Below are 26779 nucleotides of genomic sequence, written 5' to 3'. Positions count from 1 at the left end.
AGATACCTAGATGAGCATTTGAGGAGTCTACTGAGAGAGTAGTCAGATGCCCGCGTGGGGAAAAGTTGCTTGAGTTCGGTGATATCCTTTGAGTATGAGGAGAGCAAGTGGGTAATAACCTAGAGTGATTTTACATATTAGTAGAGATTATTCGATGCCCAAATGCTGCTTGCTTCGTGATTTGTGTAACTCTTGATGATGTGAGTCACCTACTAAGTGAATATGACGATATTCAGGAGGTAGATGGTTGGCATCATAAGGAGTTCTTCAGCAGATGATGGCGGAGAAGTGTGAGAACCTAGGAAGAGCCTAGGAAAGGGTGACCCTAGTCAGATGAGTACGCTGACAGAGTAGAGCATTTCGCAGAGGAGCGAACACACGTGACAGGATTGGTGATCGAGAAGGTTGAGCAGCTACTTAGGAACTCGGGGATGGTCCGTGCAGAAAGTATGGGTAGATGTGGCAGGTAGTATGGGCCCGTACTACTGAAAGCAGAGGACCCATACTCGATACAGGGAACATTCCGGAGATTTTAAGTAGCAGATCGAGAGGTGATTTCATGGTTCGAGTACCATGATTTGTAGCAGATCGAGAGGTGATTTCATGGTTCGAGTACCATGATTTGTAGCAGATCGCGGGGTGATTTCATGGTTCAAGTACCATGATTTGTAGCAGATCGAGAGGTGATTTCATGGTTCGAGTACCATGATTTGTAGCAGATCGAGAGGTGATGTCATGGTTCGAGTACCATGATCCATAGCAGACTGAGAAGAGAGAACATGGTTCGAGTACCATGATTGTAGCGAATTGAGAAGAGAAAACATGGTTCGGGTACCATGATTCATAGCAGATCGAGAGGTGGCCACATGGTTCGAGTACCATGACCCGTAGCGGTTAGTGTTACTGGCTCTGCCAGTTATTCTGTTGTGATTGGTCAGTCTGAGATCAGATGTGAAAGAGTATGGGGCCAGAGGGCCATGATGAACGAATTTTAGTAGAGCATCCCTTGAAAGGGAAATCGAGTTAGCTCCGAGGAATGGTTGGTGAGATGCTATTTGGAGTCGCAAGACTCAGGAATGAGTAGGGATGGTGCGTTATGGGAGAATACGGTATGGGCTGAGCGACCGGCCGATAGTGGAAATGTCATTTTCTGTGACCTGAGCGGTGCTATTTCTGTTCCAGTGGGAAGCAGTAGAGGTATTGAGATATTCGGTTTCCGAGGTTGGGGGTGAGCCCTGTGGGGTGGCTTTGGTTACGATCTTTCATCAGAGTATCTGGGGCAGTATGTCTGCCGTGAGGTAAGGATATAGTAGGAGCAGGTTGTCAGCGGGAACTGAGACGGTCAAGGACCAGGATACACCCTATTTGAGCATAGTAGGGCATGTTTTAGCTGCAGCAACGGACGGTCAAGAGGAGTATATCGGAGCGGTGGCTCTTAGTGTCTATGATGGGTATCGAGTATGGAAATGAGGTCTCTGCTCTTATGATAATTCACGTGATGGAACGTCAGTTGAGGAGTCGAGGATGAGGAGTATGTTAGTTCATTATTTTCAGACAGAGAGTCAGGGTTACTACTGGACAGTTGAGATGTCCGGTAGTGGGATGGTGCGAGATTCTGAATGATTAGAGGCAGTCATGATGAGAAGTTGCTGAGGATTCCATCTGAGATTCGGGGTATTTGGAGTTGTTTGATCTCCTTCGGGGAGATCATCGAGCATAGTGTATCACCTTCCAAGAGTAGGTGCGATGTTATTGGTAAAAACAGTCTGTGGGATAGATTGTTGGTGAACCAATTGGTGATGGTTCAAACCCTGAGTGGGGGAGAACCGGGTACTTTTTAAGGAGATCAGAGGTTTGTTCAAGAGTGGTTAGAGAACTGGATATAGAGACATGCGGTGCGGATTCCCGAGACCAGGGTTATCGGTGGTCGAGGTGAGTTGTAGAGGGAGTTAATGCTTGTTGTCCGCGTTCAAGAAAGGATGAGTGTCTGCACGGCAGGTGGCTGTTGGTCAGAGGCCTTGTGGCAGATAAGAATTTTTCGAGGTGGTTGGTTCATAGGGATACTTCGGTAGTTGGGAGATTTTGGTTCAATGAATGGACTATTCTATGCTCTTTGGAAAGGGTAAGAGATGATCAGGCAGCCAATTTCCGGGACGACATGCGTAATCTCGCTTGGTTTTGAGCAATAGAGGAAAGAGTTTCGGAGGGTCATTTTCATGTTCTGAGCCGTTAGTGATTTCTCCGTGTTTCAGTTTGGGAGATGGAGTATTCCGAAGTATCCGAGTTTAATGTTATAAGTTTTGGATTATTTCGAGACTTGAGTTATGAGATGTCGAGTGGTGTATAAGTGTCTATGGTTCCGGTGGGGGCCCTTCAGCTAATTCACACCAAACGGGATTATTTGAGAATGTGAATAGCAGCAAGAAAAAGAAGTTTTGTCACGGCGGTGGTCATCCGAAGTAGTGATGCATAGCCGGGATGGGTGTGTGTACCTATCTACGCTCGGCCGCGGAGCATGAGTGAGTGAACGCAGGATGGCGTCGACTTGAGGATGAGATCGTGGAGTGGTAAGAGAAAGCACGGTAAGACTACAGAGAGCTGTAGCATCCATGCGTTAGTGCGAGAGAGTGCGGTGATACTGCGGGAAGCCGCAGTAATTGCCAGTCAGCGAGAGGGTGTTGTGATACTGCGGGGAGCCGTAGTACTCACTATTTAGTGAGAGGTTGCGGTGATGCTACGGGGAGCCGTAGTACTCACTATTCAGTGATAGGTTGCGGTGATGCTACGGGGAGCCGTAGTACTCACTATTCAGTGAGGGGTTGTGGTGATGCTGCGGGGAGCCGTAGTACTCACTATTCAGTGAGGGGTTGTGGTGATGTTGCGGGGAGCCGTAGTACTCACTATTCAGTGAGGGGTTGTGGTGATGCTGCGGGGAGCCGTAGTACTCACTATCCAGTGAGAGGTTGCGGTGATGCTACGGGGAGCCGTAGTACTCACTATTCAGTGAGAGGTTGCGGTGATGCTACGGGGAGTCGTAGTACTCACTATTCAGTGAGAGGTTGTGGTGATGCTGCGGGGAGCCGTAGTACTCACTCTTCAGTGAGGGGTTGTGGTGATGCTGCGGGGAGCCGTAGTACTCACTGTTCAGTGAGAGGTCGTTGTGATACTGCGGGGAGCCGTGGTACCCGCTAAGTCAGCAAGAGAATGTTGTGACAGAGTGCTCTCTGATCAGAGCGTGGCGCATAAGAGTTTTGGGCTTGGGTAGCCCTAATATTTGATTTTGTGGGAGCCTGGTGGTCGAACCAGGGGCGAGACTGGGGACTCCATATTTGTCGGGAGTCGTTATATTCTGAAATTGAGTAATGGTTGTCGCAACCAAAGGGAAGTGGATAAGTGAGGAACGCATGAGTTGTGGGACATGAGTCATGAGTTGAGTGGTTTGTTGGGACGAGTGGTTCCAATTCTGTGCCGGATCAGACCGTTGAGTTGAGTCCGATTCTAGTGGTGTATTGAGTAGACGGAATGAGATTCCAGATTCAGAGATGCACTTCATTTGGAAGGGGGTATTGTTCCATCTGGTGTCTTAGACCGGAGTGGGTCAATTCGTTGGTATGAGAAAACCGCGAAACACATGGAACTGATGAGTAGTAGACGGCAGAGGTCGAGAGCGAGTCGAATTCCGTACTCGCTTGAGGTGAAGCGAACTTCGTGACTCGTGTGTCACACAGAGCCGAGATAGTTGCATTGATAAGGAAGTCAGTGAGGCGTGTTGGTACACGCAATGGGTAACCTTTGGAGGTTCAATTGCTGGGTCGGGAGATGACCTGGCGCTCAGTCTTGAAAGGGATATTGAGAAGGGAGCTGAGGTTTATGCTTGTCAGATGTCGGAGGACGCTTCTGAACAAGCATGGTCATTGTTCGTGTCTGAGGACAGGGTGTTGAGGGTTCGTTGTTCAGAGGGGTTGTGATTACAGTACAGTGGATGAGTCCCTGGTGTGATGTGATCCTTCCATTCCTTGGTATATGATCTGGATTGTTTATCATGTCTGGGACGAGTGATCGGTAGCCAGTTTTAGGCATGGACTTGTTTTATCGATCCCCACTAGAGAATCAGAGGGGCAGAGAGCTATCGAGGTTTGTTATTCGAGGAGCGAATAATGTGGTGACATCTGGAGAGGGCGGTCTGGCTGTGTGTCAGGCTACTAGAGTTCCAGATTCTGGAGAGTCAGAAGGGGTAGCGTAGTGGCAGATGGGTCTGTCCTTTTCCAGGGAGGAGTTCCTGTTTGGATTCAGGTGTCCAGAGAGGAAGATAGTTGTGTGGTATGAGACCCTTTCGCTGGTTCTGTTTGCTTATTGGATTAGATCTATATGTTGTGGAGGAGCGATTTCGAGGGCGAAATCTAATTCAAGTGGGGGAGAATTGTAACATCCGGATTTTCAGGGACATTATTGTGTATGTTAATCTTGAGATTTAAGGAGGGACTCGACGAGTTGAGGGACCGACTCGCCGAGTTGAGTCGAGATTGCCGCGTGGATTTAATGAATGGACTCGACAAGTCAGAGGAGGGACTCGCCGAGTAGGTGCTGGGCAGAGAAACCCCAATTTCCTGGGTTTGGGACCCATTTAAAGGCATTTATAGCCTCAATTGCGGCCACCTTCCCCTGAGAAACCCTAGAGAGCAGAGAGAAAGCTTGTAGTGCAAGAGGAGGGCTAATTCATCATTCTTTGGTGTGTTTTAGCAAAGGGAAGGAAGGATTTCAAGCTAGGCTGACTTGTGGGACTCAAATCTTCCATCATTTCGTTCAGAGCTGCTGTGGGAGGTAAGGATTCATGTCTATCTTCATTTGAGTAATAGATTTCATGAATCTAGGGTTTCATCTCTTCACTTTGGTAAGAGATCTAGTGTGTGTGATGTCCCCTGGTGACAATATTATCAGATCTGGACCTTGAGATGTCCATAGAGTCCCTATTCTTCAGCTTTATGCAATCCTTTATGAGTTTTGGGGCATAGGTTATTATATTAAGGGTTATTTTGGCATATAGAGATGATAGTGTGATGCATGGGCCTAAAGTTCGAACCTTTACGTGACTTTTGAGTGCTAGAAGGTTAGATCTACTAGTTGGTGAAGCAGATCTGACCTCAGAAGGTCGTTTGAGTGTTGCCATGGAAGGAACTCGCCGAGTCCATAAGGGGACTCGACGAGTCGAGTCGGGTTGACCCGCGATTCATGACTAGTGGTGACTCGTCGAGTGGAAGGTTCGCTCGGCGAGTCGAGTGAGGTTTAGATAGACCCAGAGGACACGCTTGGACTCGCCGAGTCACCTATGTGCACTCGACGAGTCTGGTCAAAGTTGACCGTTGACTTTCGTTGACTTTTAGGGTCCAGTCAATGTTTGGACTTTTGAGCCATTGGAGGGGTAAAATGGTCTTTTACCCTCCTGAGAGAACTTAGAGATGGAATAGCCTAGCCTTTGAGAGTCGTATTGATTAGAGTAATTATTTTATGTGATTAGGCGGAGGCTAGATCAGTACTTCCGAGTTCGAGATTTACCGAGTTACCCGAGGTGAGTCTTCTCACTATACTTTACCTAGAGTGGTAATTAGAGTTGTGTGACATAGTACCTTGTATGCTATATATATGATGTGATACACTGCATTATTTCTATGTGATTTATGCTATGTATTGTTCAGAGTTTACAGAGTTAGGGCCGGAAGGTCCACAGAGTTAGGACTAGAGGGTCCACAGAGTTAGGACAAGAGGGTCCACAGAGTTATATCCTCGAGTGGCTAATACGTGTTGTATGTGGTATTTTGGGGAACTCACTAATCATTTATGCTTACAGTGTTATGTGTTATGTGTTTCAGGTACTAGTGACGATCGCGGGAAGGCGCCGACATGATCCGTACACACAGACCGAGGATTTTATTTGTGATCTTGGGATATGTTTTATTTGATGACAATTGTTGAACATGAGATTTGAGAATGTTTAAATGATAATCATGTTGTTTGAAAAATGAAAAATTGTTTGAAAATTTACGTCGTTACAACGTGAAGGTAGAACCTTCACGACGACGTGAAGGTAGCACCCTCGCATCGTGACATGGCCACGTCATGCGGGTTGATTCATTGAGGGGTCACGACGTGACACTATAGTTTTCACGACGTGACACCTTATTTAATGAAACCTTATTTTCAGACTTTGGACACTATTTAAAGGAAGTGAGGGGCTAGGGTTCCTTCACCCTCAGCCTCCATCACCTCCAAATCAGAAAGAGAAAACCCTAATCCCTCTCCTCCATTTTAGGCTCGCTTTGGTGCTTTTGGTAGCTTAAAGAAGAAGAATAAGGTGTCCTAGTTGTGGATCTTGCAAAGGAACCTCATCATCATCTTGTGCTCGTTTTAGTTCCTTTTAAGTGTCCAAGATACAACCTTTATTGCTAGGTTTTGTCCCACTTTCTTCATGATTGAGCAAGCTTGGTAGGTGTTAGTTTTTGTGAGTTTGGTTGTTGTTAGAGGATGTTAGTTTGACCTTACAGTAAACAAGCACACGGATAATTTTCCACATTAGAAGAAAATTTCATTATGGTTTTATAGGTACATTTGGAACTAACCTTAGGCTTATTAGCTTTAGTTGACTTGGAACCATCAAAATTTCTTGTGTTTGATTCTCTTGTTAGTTTACTTTTAACCTTTAATTTGAAAATATTTCATGTTAACATGAAAGGTAGAGCTTAAATGTCTCATTGTCTTCATTTACCTCTCGTTCTCCATAAATTGACTTGCCACTATCATTATTATTTTCATCAATAATCAATTTTCCTTTGGATTTGGACATAAAGGTAGTCAGGTATGCTTTCATAATGTCATTGACCTCTTTCATGGACATATTTTATTTTATTATGATCTTTTTCATGATTCATCCATGGGTTATATAGACCGTGAAACAACTATCTTTATGGTTATTTTAAAAAAGATTTATAAAATGGATTGATTTTATACTAAAAGGATTTTAACTTCAAATTGTATAGAAAATACAATCCTTATATAGTTTAAAATACTTCAAAGATATTTGTGTAGAAATAGTCCTAACAATTCAAAATAGGGTTATTTTGTGTAAAAGAGAGCGATATGGTTATCAATTAAATATCGTCACATAGTTCACAGTAAACCACACAAACTTGTGGACTTCAAAATGTCATTGCTACTTGTTAAAGAACTCCCATGTCTTAAATTTGGACACAAGTCAAAAAAAGTAAGGAAATGCAATGCCTAGTGAGAATACCCAAGGTTGATTCATTAAGTAAGACAAAATTACATAAATGGTCCATGTGGTTTACCAAATGTCACAAACTCAGCTCTTGCTAACTGTTTTAACGAACATTGTCTGTGTGGTTTCCAAAACTTGCATGAATGGTCCTTTTTGCTAACACTGTTAGTTTTAGTCCGTTAGTGTGAGGGTAATTTGATATTTTTAGGTAGTAGGGACTGAGTTTGTGATAATGGGTAAACCATAAGGGCAATTTATGTAATTTTTCTATATTTTAAGTTTAAGAGTTTGTGGCTTTTCCACCCCTTTACTTTTTAGAATTTCATTTGATGGGTTTTATATGTTACAAAAACTCTATTTTTGGCGGAAAAACATAAACCCGAAGTTCACATGAACCCTAAAGGATCTATGTTCTCACTATGATTTGCAAACAACTATTGAATATCAAGAACCCTAGAACTACATTGTTATTTTCAAAAAATATCAAAGGGTTATTAGAAAATACATACCTTGTGTTTATTGTAGTAAATAAACATTGATTCCTTCTTGATCTAGCTTTAGAAAGAAAGTACCAGAAGTCTCGTGCCTCTAATGGCTCACACCCAAACCCTAGCAAGTTTGAGGCTAAAGAGAAGAGAGGATGAGAGGAAGGATTTTCGGTTTTCTCTTAGGAATGAGGTGATTTTCGAAATCCATAACCCAAGAGGGTTTATATAGGTGATAGGGAGGCTAAAGATAAGACAAGTTTCCTTAGATAAGCCTTTATTCCTTTTCTTGCTCCCTAAGGCATTCAAAGCTTTCTTAGAGCCCAAGAATACCTCTAGAAACCCTCTAGAAACCACATAACCATCTAGAATTCTATCCCCCTCCTAGTAGGTTCTAGAATTGGTCAATGTTCAACTTTTGAACATTGTCACATTTAGTCATTCCACTTTTAATTAATCTAATTAATCCCAAAATTAATCCCAATTAATTTCTGATTAATTCTTAATTAAACAATACTATTTCTAATTAATATATTATTCTTTTAATATATTAATAAATCATTTATTTTGATTTATAAATAATTTATTAACTATATAATAAATTAATAAATCAGTCTCTCTCCAAATACCAATCAAGTCAATTACTAGGCTTGATGACAACTTAAAAGAACTTTGTTAATAATTTAATATTATACGAATTTAGTTATTGGCTTAGACACTTAATCTAACATCATTTTCACCCTTCACTTTGAATTTTATAAAATATTATTTTCACCCATTCATTGCTTTCTAAACTTTTATGTTTACCCCCCGTATTATATATAATTTGATTTTCCAAAATAACTTTCGCTTGTTAACCTAAAAAAACTATTTTTTTTATGTTCTTATTTTTTTATATGTGTCGGTTTCAATTCAAGGTGGTCAACGTTTTGACGTGATTTTCGAACTTCCGTTCGTTAATTCTTTTTTTTTTAAACTTCCTTGTTTTTTATGCACGTGTCGGTATAAATTCAAGTTCGTCTATGTTTCGACGCAAATTTTTTATGTTTCCGTGCTTAATTTTATTTAAGTTACTTACGTATGAGTCGGGCCACATAAAACAATTGACGTTAATTAACTTAAAAAAAACGTAGACAAAATTGCAAGAATGGTCCATGTGGTATGTCGAAAATTGTCACTTTGGGCGAAACAAGTTTGGACTAGAACTAATGGTCCAAAAGTTTCCATTTTGTTGCGAGTTTGGTCCATTTAGGTTTTAAATGACGATTTTGCCCTTTGTATTTTGTTTTTTCAAAATTTTATTACATAAATGAAAAAAGAAAAGAAAAAAAATTCTCTCTCTCACTCACTTACTCACTCACTCACTGGTGGAACCTCTCACCTCTCTTAGGAAAACACACACTAAAAAACACCCTAATTACCACCACCATCCGCCATCACCAACCTCTGTCGCCCTCTTCCTTTCTTATGTTAACTCTCATGTCCTGAAACCCTAACGCTTGAATTCAAATCTGTTCCTGAAACCATAACGCTAGACTTCCTGAAACCATAACATTCTCGTCGTTATCGTCTCCGGCGAACCAGAATCACTTTTATATGTCTTCCATCCAGCCATCACATTTCTCCTTGCCGCCACCATGACTACGCAACCTTTGAATTTGATATGATTCCCACACCACCATCTCTGATCTGTTTCAAACCCTACTTTTACGAAACCCTAGCGCCGCCACCCTTCAATCCGGAACTAGGTTTTCATCTTCAAGATCTGATTAGAACGCGCTGTCATTGGAGAAGGAGAGAGATGAAGTTAGGGTTTGTAGAGGCGACGACGGCGGCTGGAACGAGGGGGAAGAAGCTAAACCCTAGCCACCGTATCTGAAAACCCTGGTAGCGGAGGCTCTAAAACCCTAGTAGTGGGGGCTCTGAAAACCCTAGTTTTGGCAGCGGCTTGTGGTTCCCGATACACAGTGTTTTCTGGTAAGGGACGTCAGAGAAAGTAGGAAGTGGTGCTCTAGTGCTGCAAAGAACAAATGTCTTGGTCGGAGAAATAAGTGAAGGTTGTGGCGGTGGTTTCTTGTAGGCAAAGGGTGTATCTCACAAAAATGGTGGTCGTACGGTGGTCCCGTGTTTCGGTGACATTCTGACAAGAAAGTGGTGGTCGTGTGGGCGGTGGAGGTGTTCGTCCGGTAAGCGTTGGAGGTGGTCGTCCGACAGTATGATGTGTGTGTTTGGGGAAAAACATCACAGATCTAAATTTTGTTGGATGTTAGAGAGAGAGAGAGAGAGAGAGAGAGAGAGAGTATTTTTTATTTTTGTAATAAAAAAATTGGAAAAAAGAAAATACAATGGCAAAATCATTATTTTATAAAAAATCAAACCAAAATGGATCAAATTCGCAACAAAATGGAAACTTTTGGACCATTGGTGCTAGTCCAAACCTGTTTGGCCAAAAGTGACAATTTTCGACATAGCATAGGAACCATTCTTGCAATTTTATAAAAAACGTACTATATTCGAGTTTGTATATGTTTTAACGTAATTTTATTTATGTTTTTGTACTTAATTTTATATACGTTTTCTATGTATGATTCGTGTCATGTATAATAATTTTCGTTTGTTAACTTAAAGAAAACTAATTTTTACGTATTTATTTTTATATATGTGTTGGTATAAAGTCATTGTGGTAGACGTTTCGACGTATTCGACGTAAATGTAGAACTTTCGTTTGTTAATTTTTGTTTAAAAAAAAAACCAAGTAAACTATAGCTCTACGTATGGATCACAACATGAAAAAAGTAAAGAGCCGACAAAAACATATGATAACTAGAATATTCTCCATATCATTCAATACATCGACAATGCACAATAGAAATAAGAGTAAATTACACGAATGGTCCCTATGGTTTGGGGTAATTTGCACGCTTGGTCCCTAACTTATTTTTTTAACTCGGAAGGTCCCTACTATTTGTTTTTGTTACACGCTTGGTCCCTACAATTTGTTTTTGTTACGCGTTTGGTCTCTATCTTACCTAAAAAGACTATTATTTAAATAGTGAAAAATAGTGAGGTAGGTAAGGTAATGTGAGGAGGTGGGGTTGGGGGTATGTTTATTTAAATAAATTAAAAAATCAAGGGCAAAATAGTCTTTTTAGGTAAGACAGGGACCAAGCGCATAACAAAAACAAACAGTAGGGACCTTCCGAGTTAAAAAATTAAGTTAGGGACCAAACGTTCAAATTACCCTAAACCATAGGGACCATTCGTGTAATTTACTCTAGAAATAGTTAAATACATCGAGAGACTATGGGCGGAGATATACAAGGTATACAAGACAATGGACTGACAAATATAATACAATCTTTATATGGTGATCTACTAAGGCCGGACGGTATGGAGTGCGGGGAGAGGGTGCAGGACGTTTCACGCATAGGGGAACACCGCACCGTGGGTGCGGGAAGCTAGGCGCGGGAAGAGGGTGGGGGTGGGGATCCCGCGTTCTCACTCCTCACGTGATTCGTCGGTTATTTTTTTTCTTTTTTTGATTCCAACGGCTATATAGCCGTTAATATATATATATATATATATATATATATATATATATATATATATATATATATATATATATTGTTTTTTTTAACTATAAATACCACAACATCCAACCATTTTTTTAACCCATAACTTATACTTCTCTCCAAAAAAATATTATTCAAAATGTCATCATCTTCTTCATCATCCGATTCGACGGCTGTAGAGGAGACTAAGTTTATCGGTTCCGTCATGGCGAAAATGGTTGTATACTATCAAAACCGACTAGGCGAAACATCATGTGCACGATCTAAACCAAGAAAGCCGCGGTTGCGTAGAAATCACGAAGCCGGACACGATCGCCTTATAGAAGATTATTTTGCAGATGACGCCATCTACGCTGTAAAGTTTCGACGTCGGTTCCGGATGAGGAAGGAACTATTCTTACGTATTGTTGGCGATTTGGAAGGCCGCTTTCCATATTTCCAATGGAAAATGGATGCAAGTCGGATAAAAGGTTTCTCTCCCGTTAAAAAATGTGCGGCTGCAATTCGTCAGCTAGCATACGGCATGGGCGCAGACAAATGAGACGAGTATTTTAGGATGTCAGAGCGTACCGTGCGGGAGTGTGTGTACAAGTTCTGCAAAGCGATCTGTTTGGTTTATGGGCAACGATATTTGCGCAAACCAACTATCAACGATATCCACCAATTGTACACGGTGCATGAAGGCAAGCATGGATTCCCTGGAATGCTAGGTAGTATCGATTGCATGTATCGAAGGAGTAGTCGTTGGTACACAAGAGTATAGGGTGAATAGAAGAGAAGTACACAATCGCGATATTCATCACGCCCTTTGTGCTGATTTGGTGGAACACATTTATAGGGCTCATATTCAGCCACCGTTAGAGTTTTCTCGCGATGATTTGTTTGACGAATCAGACGAGAATTCTGATATGTTCGTCGAGAGTGAAGATTCCGACGACGAGAGTGACGCTGGGGAGATTGATGAAGACGATGAAGGCGATGACGATGACGATGAGGGCGATGACGAGGACGATAATTCCGAGTGACGTATTTTGGTTTATTTAAAATTAGGATATTAATTATGTTTTCTATGTTGTGGGTTGTTTGATTTTTTGTTTGCGTTTTTTTTTAATTTTCTACTTATTTAAATATTAGGTTTAATGTAATTTTTATTTTAATTAATGAAATGCTTTTTATTTTTAATTAAATTTTATGTTTAGTATTAATTTAAAAATTATAAATCATAAAAAAAGATTATTTAAAAAAAAGTGAGGGAAGCCCTTCCCACCCATTCCCTGGGTTTTAAGTGAGGGAAAGAAAAGTGAGGGAAATGGTGGTATGGCCCACAAAAAGTGAGAGAAGCTTCCCTCCCATACCCTCCGGTCTAACATCCATATCCAGAGCGGGCTTTTTAGCATTTCACAAACCAAATCATATAATGTGTTTTAGTGTAACTAATCTTTTTTTTTAGAGAAATTAAATATCCTCCTGTAAAAATATCATCTTATTTATTCTCCTAATATTAAATATTAAATAGTAATCACTATTTAAAATTGACAGAGAATAACTAAGTAATGCAGGAAGATATTTAATTTTAACTATGTGCACCAAATATGTTTTTAACTAGATATAAAATGTAGCAATTTTTAACGTTATACAAACTTTGTACCCTAATTTATTACAAAAATGAAAAATAAAAACAATAAGTCTGATTTTTTTTTGTGAAACCAAAAAAATGTTTAGAAAGCTAGTTGTAATATGTACTTAATATGTGAAATATCTCCTTATATAAGATCATCCGGTATGGATAGCAGGGCCGCCTTCGTGGTTGAGCTGGACCACGACCACAACCGTGCACACCATCTCGGTCGGTCGTGGTTCATGGTTCTCGTGGTGGTTCGTTGTGCATATCACGAATTGAAACGAACAATCCTATTAGCTGTCTTTGCAACGATTACAATTACATTTGTAACATATACTATTTTTTTTCTAATTTTTTACCTTTCAAACATATTAAACCTCTTCTATAAATACCAAACTTTCTATTATATACTCATACAATTTATTCTTTCTTTTCTCACAATTACACATTTGTTTTGCATTATCATTCAAAACCGATGACTTCTAAAATGATGAATTGGTCAGAAAATGAAGAAGAGAACCTAGCACGAACATGGGTAGCGGCTTCAGAAGACCCAGATGATATAACGCCTCTTAATTTTTTGGTACAAGTTCGAAACGTTTTCCATGATTTAATGGGTTGCCGAAGTCATAGTCTTGATGAAAAATGTTCGAAGTTTCGCGATATGAGGGTTAAATGTTTTGAATTCAATGGGAGTTATAACTTTGTTATAAACAATGTAGACGAAGGCGACCCGTTTGATGTGTTAATGCACCAATATGAAGACACGAAACACATACCGTTTAAACACGTTAAAGCTTGGCAAAAATTGAAAGAGTGCCCAAAATTTAGTCATTAAAAATAAGGTTTAAAAACTAGTTTAAGTTGTTTGTGGTTGCATTTTTATGTTTTTTTTTTTATTTTATGTTGTGTTTTAAATTAATGTAATCTTTGTTTCATTGAATAAAAAACTACTTTAAAAAAATATGTTTTATTATGTTTTTGAATTAAATTTAATTAAAAAATATGTTTTATTGTGTTTTTGAATTAAATTTAATTAAAAAATGAGGTGGAGTAGTGTGTTTAGTAGTATGTATCTCATGGTTAGTGGTAGAGAATGTGGTGATGATGTGACGTCCACCACTATAATGGTTAGTGGTGTAACGCCCGTAGATCAGGGCTAGTTAATTTAGAGACAATGAGCATCAAAAATTAGTTTTTTATGGAGGATTATTTAGAAGGAATAGTCTTAATAAAAGTGGTAGCATATGTTACAAGGATTCCGTACATATAAAGAACGTTGAAATCCGAGTTATAACGAAGAAGTTATGACTCGTCGAAGTTTCGCGGAAAAACCGGCACGACACCGGGAAGAGTAAATAGTGAATTTATGTTAAAGGACTTTTTGGCCTTAGTAATCTAAACAAAAGTCGTAGAATATGTTAAACCGAGAACATACAAAAAAAGAACGCCCAAATCATGTTTTTCTGGGAACAAATTCCACAACATTTTTATTAAAAGTGGTACTCTGATTTTTATAAAGCATAAACAAAATCGGTCTTTTCTGGCCGTGAAATTGGGGATGTCACAGTTGGTATCGGAGCATTAGTTTAAGCGAACTAGGAATAATGATTTATTTCTAGACTTAAACTTAGAATGCTAAGCGATGATCGTGAGGAGTGTGTCTAATAAATTTAGGTAATACACCTGAATAGACACAAGCACTAGCTTATTTAGGGAAAATGCCTAACATGCTTTTATGTGCTAAATGATTTATGATATGCATTATATGATCGAATCTATGGTCTGTTGCCGACCGGATCTGGAAATTTTATGTGTTTAGATTTCTAAACGTTTAATTACGATGTTGGAACTGGCATGTAACTTTTCGGAGTAATAAGGAGGATTACACGTCTAAATCTTCTCTATCTATATTCTCGTCTCGATGCAATGAATGCATGCTTCCGTGAAAATAACGTCATGGTGAAGACTCAAAGAGAATTGAATAAATAAAGGAAATGAAAAGGCTTATGATAGTGAATGACACCTATCGGAAGATATCATAAGAGTGGTATCTTGCCTTTAGAATATGTCAGGCAGTACGTTTAGAGGAGTACGGTACGTCCGAAGTACACCTTCGATTGGCGGGATGATGGAACGATTGGTGTAATTCCTGAATTTGTCCCACCGTATGGATTCCATCGCCAACCGAGTTGAAGTAGAATTGATGATTGAAGATACGCATGGAAGAAGTCCTAGTAGAGTCTAGGAAAAATTTTATAATTGTAAATGAATGTAAGTTCGGTTTATGCTTATGTTTCTGTATTGACGATGACATCCCAAGGTTTTGAAAATGAATAAAAAATACATTTCTTCGGAAATGCTTTGATAACGTATTTATCATGTTTTTCTGGGAACAAATTCCGCAACATTTTTATTAAAAGTGATACTCTGATTTTTATAAAACATAAACAAAATCGGTCTTTTCTGGCCGTGAAATTGGGGATGTCACAAGTGGTAGGTATAACAGATGACTTAATAAAAGATTTTTTTGAACCATGTGTCCATCCTACAACCTTTTTCCTAAAAAAGTAAAATTATTGAAATACCCTTTCTTCCTTTCGTTTTAATTGCCAAAGCTTTTGTTTTCCCGCAACTTTGCTTTTCCATCGGGTTTTCTAATTTTTTTATTCAAATCCCATAAAATCAACAATTGATTTATCTCTTTTCAATCCTAAAATAAAACTGTCTCCTTTTTCTTCAATGTTACACTCGCTCTCATTCCTTACTCCCCATTTTGACGATTTCTTTTGCTACCAGGTCTCCACCATCACCTACTTTGCTGCACCGCATCATCTGACCACCACTACTGCATTTTCTTAGTTCAGTCACACACCCTTATGACAATATTTTAATCTCTCTGAGGAATTCATTGGTGCTCCACTCTTGAGGTTATCAATTGTTTAACTACTCATTAATAGCAAGGTGTTGATTTCCTATTTTGCTTTCTACATAACAATTAACGTTTTAGGATTTGTGGTTTTGCAGGGTTGGCATTGTTGATGTTTTGGGATGGAATTGGGAGGTTTTTTCTTGCCACTTTATCTCCTTCTCTTCACCTTACTCTTAAATTTTGAATCCGTTTCTTCATCTTCTCTCTTTGTTTTCCAAACGAAACCCTAGCACCAAAGATCACTAATCTCCTTATACTTCAAGAAGCAAGAAGCGATAGCTAACAAATAGGAAAAAAAACACAGCTTTTGCTTCGAACAGGCACCACCGACACGATTTAGCCTACCACCACGACAACTTTCCTCTCTGTAATCCGCCATCGTCCCACCGTTTTGAGGTTTGATCTCACATTTTACATTAAAAAGTTTGATTCTTTTCCCCTTGATTTTTTGGTTTGGTCTAAACTCCCTCTCTAATGTCTGATTATTTTCCTCTTGATTTTTTAGCTGCTAACGTGAGTGTTTTAACAATTTTCCCATAGTTTTCTTAGGCTTAGCGGAGTGGAAGTGCCAAACTCCTTGCCATGGCTCGTCAAATATTTGGAACACCGCCCCCTAGCTCTCGCTAGGGGGCTCGCCATTGATGACTCGCTGCATGCATAGCGTGATGAAAGAGAACGTTACTTTTGCTTGTGATTGGATGCAGTATTTCACATTTAAATTGATATAATTAAATTACACTTTTGAATTGATATACCAGTTTTTGAGTGTTAAGAGTGTTACCACTCTTACCATATGTTAAATGTGGGTGTTAAAAGGAGAAAAATGATGTGTCATTTAAAATGCTTATGTGGCAATGTGCCAAGAAAAATGCTTATGTGGCAATGTGCCAAGAGTGTCACCACTCCTCTTAGCCTTATTAGTTTTACTACAATATGGGTGCATGCCAGTTGTTTGATGAAATGTCTGTTGGGGGTCAAGGTATTTTTTTTGTTTGCACTTATTTCTCATGTATTTTCTTTTGTGCACAACTTTGAATTTTTGGGTTTCACATGGTCAAATATTATCTCAAAGTTTCAAACTATTGGCTTATAGGTGGAGGTAAAGAAACATCGGGAAGAAGCAAAGATACCTAACACAGGGTATCCACCAGTAAAAAAAACTTACTCAAGCATTTTTGTACTTGACATCCGTTTTGTTTTTCTTTTTTTGATGGATTTACATTTACTGTAACAGATGGCAATATGTTGTATGTTGGGAATGTATTTGTTTTTAAGCGAATGATAAAATTAATCACGTTTCTGTTATTTAACTACTGTAGTTTTTCTATTTATATCAGGTAGGAAGAACTATAATTTTTATTTTTATTGAAATTCTTAAATGATATGTATTTTATAGGAACTCATTAAATGTAAATATCAACTGATTTGGCGTCAAAATGGGAACGAAGTGGCTTGTGTGTCCATGGTTAGTCCAATATAGATGGTTTGTCCGGTTGGTGTAAAATTAACCAAGCTTCACATGTAAATTTTTTGATCATTTTTCCATTTTAATTGTTTGGTGAGTGGAATGAGAACAACCTTTCATCGGCGGAAAACTATGTGAGTCGCATCTTCTGTGGATTTAATACTTATTGTTATATATCAAGTTCATATAACACCACCAATCAGTTCAACTTTCGTGTAAATGATGCTTGATCATGCTCATGTAGAGTGTTAGTTTTGCAGTATGTTGGCACTCTAAGGGAGCCGTTGGAGTAACTCACTATAGAAATAACTTTTGAAGGATTACTAAAGTTCGGATCTGATTTCCACATCTCTCTGTAGGCATTTTATATCGATATTTTGTAATTCTGGTATGAAACTTTGAAATCTCAACAAGAAGATTTTTAGTTTTTTTTTTTTTATTTTTTTTTTTATTTTTTTTTTTATTTTTTTTTTTATTTTTTTTTTTTATTTTTTTTTTTTATGGTAGGGGAGGGGTATAATGGTAAAAAATAAGAGTTAGAGCGTCGGTTATGTACACCAGTGAAAATAGGGGAATATTGTTTTCCCATTTCAATTCTGATAAATATTTCGGTGATGTTATTTGGTCTGTTTTTCCACATTAATTTTTTTTATGGAGGTTTTGATTACCCTTTTGTTTTGTTTCACCTGCTTCTAAGCTCGCAAATCTTAAGACTAGAACCACTAAATGTTTTAATTGTTATAATATAATTTTGAAATTGTTATGCAATGTTTGGCTTATTACTCTTCAGATAAATTTAAATGCTTTGATGTTATGTGCTTGAATCTTAACTTTGATTATTTGGTTAACCCCTCTGTGTTTGCTTCGTTCCTTAGGGCTTTTTTTTAATGATATGCCCACCAATACCATCCTCCAAATAAATATTATTGTCTTTCCTTTTCTTCCAAAAAAGCCCCACATTTACTTTTTCCGGACATGTGTTGAGGGTAATCATAAACAAATTGGGTTCTATAAAGACTCATTGGTAAAGGAACTCACATGTTTAAATAATTTTACTTTCACAGGATCAAACACATAAATAAAGAAATAATTAAAAGATGTTTATGATGGCTTATTTTTCACTTTGTATGCATTGCTGCATTCAACATGAAATAAAAGGGGAATCTTGCATGGCATGGTTTACCCTTCTATTTATGAATGATTTTGAATAATAGATGGCCCATTATTTGAGGAATGTTATGTATAGGATATGTAATCTCCTAATGTAGATACGAATTGTAATTGTAATTTTTGTAATCTATGAATAATGACTGTCAGTTACATAAGAACGAATATACAAGCAGGGGTATAGTAGTAATTTAACATTTTCGGATTAATGGATGTAGAATAGACACGTGGCAAAATGATTGTTTTTATTATATTAGGGATTAACTTTAAATAATCAATGTAAAATCCAAATAAAACTTATATCTTATTAATTTAAATGTTTTTTATAGATCTTTTACCCGTGATTTTCACGGGTTGTTACCTTGTTCATAAAACATAACTTACTTGGTTTAAAACGATTTCATTCATATACATGACATGTTTGGCAAAAGAAACTGGTAGCGCGTAACGGGTAGCAGATAGCTGGTAATTGGAAGCTGTAGCTTTTATATGTTATATGAGTGTTTGACAAAAGTAGCTAGAAGCTTTTGAAATATGTAAAATTACATAAGAGGATAATTGTTTAAAAATAAATAAATATATTTTTAAATGCAATTATGGAAATTTATTTCAAAAGCTCAGTAGCATTTAACAAAACGCTACATGAAATAGCTTTTACATTTTGATTGCTTTTGTATCATCCCAAAAACCATGGCTAAATTTTCATTTTTAAAATATTATAACATCCATTTTTAGTAAAGTTACAATCATTTGTTCATAATCCATTATTCGAAATCAGAGTTAATAAGAAGATAATGCGGAATCTCAAATCATAATTTTGTAGATGTGTGTGTACAGTCCCGCCTTCGCAATCCGATAAGTACCTACAAAATATTTAATCAAAATCTGTAAATACAAAACTTAGTGAGTTCCCAAAAATACCACATAAAACACAACATAATATTCAACTAAGAATTATCAGCAAACTTTGAAGACTATCGGCAGTCCCAATGGGCTAACAACACGTCCTGTGGATTAACAACACACCTCACGGGTTATCAGCAACCATGGGGACTATCAGCAGTCACAACAACTCATTTCACATATAACATAAATCAACAAATAAGACCCAGCTGGTCAACATGCATATACTACCACATAGGCAAGTATAGTGAGAAAACTCACATGAATGAAGAGCTGAGACCCCCTACTCTTAGCCCAACAAAATCAACTACATGAACCTCCTAAATCAATCACAAGCTAAATCTCAGCCTATAGCTCAACACCTCTCCAAGTTTGACTAAAAGTCAAATTGGTCAAAAAGTAAACGGTCAACGGTCAAAGTTCACTTCAGCAGGTCACAACGTCGTGGCCTCCCATTGCCACGACGTGGGAGGAAAATGACAAAATAGATGGGCATCCCCCAGTCGCCACATCGTGGCCTCCATTTGCCACATCGTGGGAACTGGGTCTCAACAACTTAAAGTATTAAGTTGTTTTCCTTCAACCTCAAGAGCTCCAAAGCTTCAATCTAGTCCTTCCCAAGGTCTTGATGGATAAAGTTTTCAATTTTACCCATTAAGACATCCCAGTGAGTCTAGATATCTAAACCTATATCCTTAATGACAACTTAAGGCATAGACTCAACCATTAAGCTCTTAATAACCAGGGCCACAAATCCATAACTTCCAGAATGACTTCTTACTTCTATTCCAACATAAAAATCATAGCTTTATGGACATGCACGACCAATGCAAGTCTAGATCTCAATATAAGTCAAAATGGGGCAAAAATACCAAAATTTCATACATGGATCTCATAACACAATCAAACTTCAGATCCAAAAGATATAGTGATTAAGGGACCAAGAGGAGCTATAAAGTTGCAAACTTTATCTCATCAAATCAACCCAAACTTAAATATGAACCAAGAAATGCAATAAATATTAGATCTATGAAGAGAAAACCAAATAGGTGGAAACTTTATGCCTTCCAAAGCTCCACAAGATGCATGTGGTGCAAGAACTGAAGTAAAACACTCTTCCAACTAGCAAGCACACCACTTTATCTTCCAAAAATGTAAGCCAAAGCTTCAAACTTCAAGAATCACCATTAATACAATAAGAATCACTCCAAGGGGGCTAGGGTTTCGTTTGAAAGGGTTGGAGGCTGAAAAGGATGCCCTAATCCTTGAGATTAAGTGTTTAAATATAGAGAAAACCCTAAAAATCATCGGCTTGGGTCGCCACAGCTGCCACATCGTGGTCTTTCCTTGCCACGTCGTGGCGACCAACTAAACACACGATCATGCATAAAATATGCCACATGGTAGTGCTCCAACCACCACATCGTGACACCTAGTTTTTCCCAAAAATCATATCTCTAATCCCACGAAGCCCTTACCTAATCCATTCTAGTAACGGGTGTTACGGTTTTGTTTAAACTAAACGCTAAACGCTCGTACCGTCAAACGAAAATTTTTGTTTAAACTAGAGCGTTTTATCAAAAGCTAAACGTTAGAAGCCCCAAAACGCTTCCAAAAACTTCGTGCCAAACATGCTTTATGTGTTGACTAATTTCTAATAATATTTCAAAGTAAGGGTACATCGGTTTTTGCAAAATGGGGAGTTCGGGACCAAAAAAACAAAGAGTTTATTACAGTTTTGGTCGTTATATTTGGAAATAATCTCAGTTTTGGTCCAAGTTATTAAAATTGATTTGGTTGGTCCTTATATTTGGAAATAATCTCAGTTTTGGTCCAAGTTATCAAAATAATTTCTAATGTTTGTTACCGTCACCTCCGTTATATACGACCATAAATAACCATGAATACCAAATGTATCAATATTTCAAATATTTGATATAAGACTAGATTAGTGACAACAATAAGGACCAAAACGATGATTTACTCAAAAACAAATTATTAATGCAGCTTTTAAAATTGATGACCTATAAAAACAAATATGATTGTTTGAATTATGGATGAAATTTAAATCGTAAAAACTGAAACCATAACCACAACCGGTAGAATCATAATACGTAAAATCAGTTTGGGTATCAGGTTTGATATATTGCTTTATCTGGTTTTGGGTCATTCAGGTCCGGTTAAAATCGGTTTTAGGAATTGTAACTAGTTTTTGAAATCGGGTATTGGGTTAACCGGGTTTTGGACCATGTCCAAAGTTTTGAACTAGATTTTTTTATCTATGATAACTAAATAATGCATGGCCATCAAAAAAATAATATGTCAGAGATTGTTCGATCCCAAGAAAATACAATTCTTCAAATCTTTAACAAAGTGTCATTCCCCTTCTTCATCGAAATAATTCTAATATACACCCAGAAAAAACACATACAAACTCATTGAGCATCCTACTTACCAAATAAGATTTAATTAAAAATTAGGGACAAACAATATTTGATGTGGGTGTAATTTCTATTTTTTTATAAGTGGTTATGATGAATAATGACATTATTTACAAAGATAAGGTTGATGCGTGTTGTGTCATCTTTACCATATTTCTTTCTCTACCATAAAAGCATCATCTCAGTCACACTCACCATAAAGTCATGGTTCCTCGTCATACACAAGGAATGAGCACCATGACATGTATAATTATTTAAAAAAAAAAGCATAACATGGCATAACCTCCCCCCCCCCCCCCCCTAAAAACTTAGAAAACAAAAATAACATGAAAATAAAAAAACCTAAAAACTAAAAAAACACTCAACTAGCGCGTAAAAAAACAACTAAATGTTATATATTTTCCTAATGTTGGCTTTGATTGCCAAAGCAATTTCACGCTCCTTCCCGGTGTAGTTACTTGTGTCTTGCATTATTACTTTCATGTCACTCTCTCTTTGTTTCCTACACTCTCTTTCAGAAGCAATGTGTAAAAGTTTGTCAATTCTTGCATTTAGACCCTTCACATCGTCCCCTGTCACTTTCAAGTCATCCGAATCTATAGATTTCCATTTGTCTTTGCGTTTTCTTTGTCCCTTACTGTTGGTCGGGAATGTGGTGTAACTTGAATTGTTTCATCATCATTAAGGTCGATTCCAACACGAGCATCCGAAGTAGTGTACTCGTATTCAGATTTTTCTTGAGTGCTTTAAACCACCATCGATATGTTCATTAGATGTTTTGGTCAATTTCCATTTTTCGTTATCTTTCACAAAATTCCAAAACTCAAAAAACTTGAAAGTCTTCTTGTTTTCCTTTTCGTACACTTTTAGAACTTTTTGCAAAATTACATCATTATTTTCTCCACTTTTTCATTGATGTTACATGTTGTTACACAAAACATTAAACAACAAGACTTCCTTGTTTGTCTTGGAACACACTTGATCTTTTGTACGATAATCTCCTAGCTTCATTCCTTTGTGGAACCATTTAGAACTCACCTCCAAAAAAGGGTTATGTTTATGGTCTTTGCCCACTTTCACATCATTGGGTATATCGATCCATACATATGCCAATCCCATCACTTTTACGGGTTCCCATGGTTTACACGGGGACTTTCTTTTTCTTTTATTAGGTGTTGCGGTGGGTTGAGTTTCTCTAACGAAATCAGGTTTGGTGTCAGATTCGACATGAGTTTCTCGAACAAATCCGAGTTGAGTTTGAGATACAAAATCGAATGGATTAAATTCAGTGTCAAATTGGACTTGCGGTTGTGGTTGTCGTTATTGTTGTGGATAATACGATAACATACCATCATAGTGTTAAATAGGGGGCGAATAAATTTGCCCATAAAAAAGTGTTTGAGTGTTTTTTGTAGATATTTTTGATTGTTTTGGTTGTTTGAAGAAGAAATTCTTTTAATTCTAGAAAGATAGAAGTAGAGTTACAGAGAGATAGAATAAATGTAGTGAGGTGTGGTAAATATAGATATTCAAGGTCTTATTTATTAAAATAAAAAAGAAAAAATGAAATTAAAAAAAACAATAACTTTCGTATTAAAAGGGAGAGAGAGAGAGAGAGAGAGAGAGAGAGAGAGAGAGAGAGAGAGAGATTGTGGCAAAGTTTTACCAAGCTCGGCCCATACCATGGACCCGAGATGGTGTTAGCAACGATCTAAGTGGCATATTGTGGTAGGAACCACACCCTCACCTCAAAGCCTAATAAATTTATTTCAATCAATTTCTTTGCAACAATCAAAGTCAATCACATAAAGAAAAAAAAATTATCTTTGAAAACGTTATAATGAAGAATTTAAGAGGCTCTGTATTTGAAAAACCTAGAGTGAGTTTTAAATTGGTAAAATGAATTAGAATAGGAAAGGAAGGTTGTCATAGAGAGATCTTGAAATCTTTTGCATTTGGCAAAATAGACCATCCTAATCCCACTAGCTTGCTCAGGTGATTTGAACTAAGAAATCCCGAAACCATTTCCAAAGTTTAAACGACAAAATTCCAAGTTTGCTCAGGTGATTTGAACTAAGAAATCCCGAAACCATTTCCAAAGTTTAAACGACAAAATTCCAAGTTTTTTAGGTTTAAACGGAACCTGTTACAAATAACAAATTTGGGTTCCAACCAGCTTTATACCCACTTTATCTATTAGTAATTTAGTATGATATTCAGAACCGGTTCCTTTGTACTGGTGCGGTTCTTGGGTTACTCATTTTTAAATTTCGGTTTCCGGATCCATCTAGGACCGAGTTGGACTAACTTTCACCCCTAGCTCGAATAGTGGGATTATAACAATTCACAATTGGCAAATACCACTTTGTGAAATAAAATTGCCATTTAATCATACATTCCAAAAAAAAAAAAAAATGATTAGTTCGTTATAGTAATTAACCCTAAAGTAAAACCCCAATATTTTGGAGGATCAAGATTGAAAATGTAGAGCAAAAGCTTTTTAATTAAATTGGCTACCCAAGGAAATGGGATCATACATGCGATTGATTACTAGCATCTCTCAATCCTCAAACATCCTTTGGTTAACATGAAACCCTAATTTCAATGTGCTGAGAAGAACGCCGCAGCTCCAACGAATGGAGCATTAATATAAGTAGCCGGCTCCGACTGAATATAATTGCTCCGATCATCTGCATAGTTATCATTACGATCTGGACCTCCGACAATCGCTCCAACGAGTATATTCGGATTGGGTGAACCAGAATTGAAGTACCGATGTCCGGCATCACAAGATATACGATCAGGATGATCACGAACAGAGGGTACCGATGATCCCCGGTGGTGGAGGTGTGTCGGGTATCGATCACCAAACCCCACCATGTACGACATTTTCATTGGATTATCACCCAATATGTAGTCAATCTGCTTCTTTGCTTGTACTATTAGCATCTCCGACGTGATCGTTGAAGCCCCACAAGAAGCACGACCACCATTCGAGTCAAGATACTTGGCGTACGTTAGCAAGAGGAAGGAGGAGGTCGTCACGTACTGGAGATTGCTTCCTTCTTGTTTGTAGAACAGACCTCCTCGGGTGTATTGTGCTTGGGAATTCTGTGATCCTGGAATCAATGAACAAATGTAGTTATCTGAATGTTGTTTATACGACTGAAATTCTTCGATTTTGTTCTCGAGAAAGCTTTTGGAAAGAAGAACTTTTGTCCCTGCTCTTTTGTCATCCCAACTGAAGGAGAAATCATCGTCTTCTGAACCCATTAAGTGACCATTTGATTGAATGTAAGTCATGTAACTGGTATCCTGAGAGGCTCTGTGTATCCATGCCGCTCCCCACAGCAACTCGTCCTAAATACAACCAGAAATTTAAACAGGTTGAAGAACAGTAATTCCAAGAATCAAACAGGTTTCGTTAATTCGTTTCATGTTATCTTACATTGAATCCTGAATACGAGCAGTAAAATGGACAAACAGCATTATGCAGCGAGTCGCTGTAAGAGCCTCTATAGTGGTCTGCAAATTTGAACACCTGATATATCCGATTTACATGATTATCTCGACAATGTTAAGAAATCAATTAAGAGAGTTGTGATGAATAGATTGGTACATTCATGGCTGTTTGAAGTAATTTTTGTGAATAAGAAGGCTCGGAGTCTTGAAAGACAATGGAAGCCGCAGCCAGTGCAGCAGCAGTCTCTGCAGCCACATCAGATCCCGGATTTTGAGCCGACACCTTGTAGACACCTCGTGATGTGTCCATATCTTCCGGCCTCTCCCAGCATTGGTGATCGGAGTTAGCTTCCCCCACCTGTTTCAAATTTGGGAACAATAAGAGGTTTGTAAACTTTGTACACTAACATGCATGGAACAAAAATGGTGGTCGGAGACTCGGAGTCGGACTCAGCTCGATCGTACCTGTACATACAAGGTGCCGGGGGTGGCGGTGGCTGCTTTCAGAAGATAATCGGATCCCCAACGAAGGGCAGCTTTCGCATTCCCTAATTCCGATTGCATAAACCCACCAAACTCGATGATACTCCATGCAAGCATAGTGGTGGTGAACGCCATGGGGAGCCCAAACTTCATGTTATCACCTGCATCATAATAACCTCCGGCTAGGTCCACCTGAAAACAGAAAAACGACATGAGGGACAGTTACCGGAAACAATGGTGATTGAATAGCATCGATAGATTGATGGTTCTGTGAAGGTACATTGGCGGAAGAACCGTCGTGTAAGGCGGAATCAGCCCTCCATTTGAGACGTTGGGTTGCAGGTAACCTGCCGGATCTTTGGCCTTCGAAGAAGAGGATGGATTTGGTGAGGGCGTCGGAGTAATGATCAGAAGTGAAAGCAGAGTTAGCGAAAGAAGAAGAGGTTAGAAGGAGAAGAATGAGCAATGTAGGAGGAGCCATGTTTGTGTGTGAAGGGACGTGCAGGTGGTGAATGGTGATTTATAGAAGGTGGGTTTCCGGTGGTAGTTAAGTGAGTGAAATCACGGGGGCTTAACTGCGCAAAAATGGAGTGAAGATGGTTCGTAGTGAAGCCAACAAACAAAAGGAATACTATTCACCATCAATTTCTTCTTAAATTTCACCTTGATTTACGTTAAATGGTATTTTTTTACCTTAATCCCCAAATTCAGAAAGAGTAAATATTTCCAAATTTGAGTTTTCACTTTTTTTTTAATACTTTTTTACTGCTTTAGTAAATAAATTATCTATCATATACTATTTAATTAACCAATAGACTGTGAAGTCAAATCTCGCATGTGCATGGTTTAACAAGGATTGGTCTATTGAAAACACCCTACGGCATGAATTCTTGGTACCGATAATTAAGCAAAGGAAAAAAAAATTAGGACTTTTATCCATTCTACCGATAATTAATTTTAGGATTATAGTGGAATTGG

At 38.2% G+C, this 26779-nt stretch overlaps 1 protein-coding gene across 1 annotated transcript; it reads right to left on the bottom strand.

Moving 5' to 3' along the window:
• Positions 1–24332: 24332 nt before the first annotated feature.
• Positions 24333–26424, bottom strand: LOC145165420 (endoglucanase 1-like). The gene is made up of 5 exons (XM_079084155.1): positions 26082–26424; positions 25784–25993; positions 25476–25676; positions 25305–25397; positions 24333–25216 (listed from the first exon to the last, which is right to left on the bottom strand). The coding sequence occupies exons 1-5, from the start codon at positions 26280–26282 to the stop codon at positions 24458–24460; spliced, it is 1464 nt and encodes a 487-aa protein (XP_078940281.1). The 5' UTR covers positions 26283–26424; the 3' UTR covers positions 24333–24457.
• Positions 26425–26779: the final 355 nt, after the last annotated feature.

This window comes from Lactuca virosa, chromosome 3, assembly GCF_052849685.1.
Source record: "Lactuca virosa cultivar CGN04683 chromosome 3, Lactuca_virosa_CGN04683_v6, whole genome shotgun sequence".
Lineage (NCBI taxonomy): Eukaryota > Viridiplantae > Streptophyta > Magnoliopsida > Asterales > Asteraceae > Lactuca > Lactuca virosa.
This window is presented reverse-complemented; position numbering and strand designations above follow the sequence as displayed.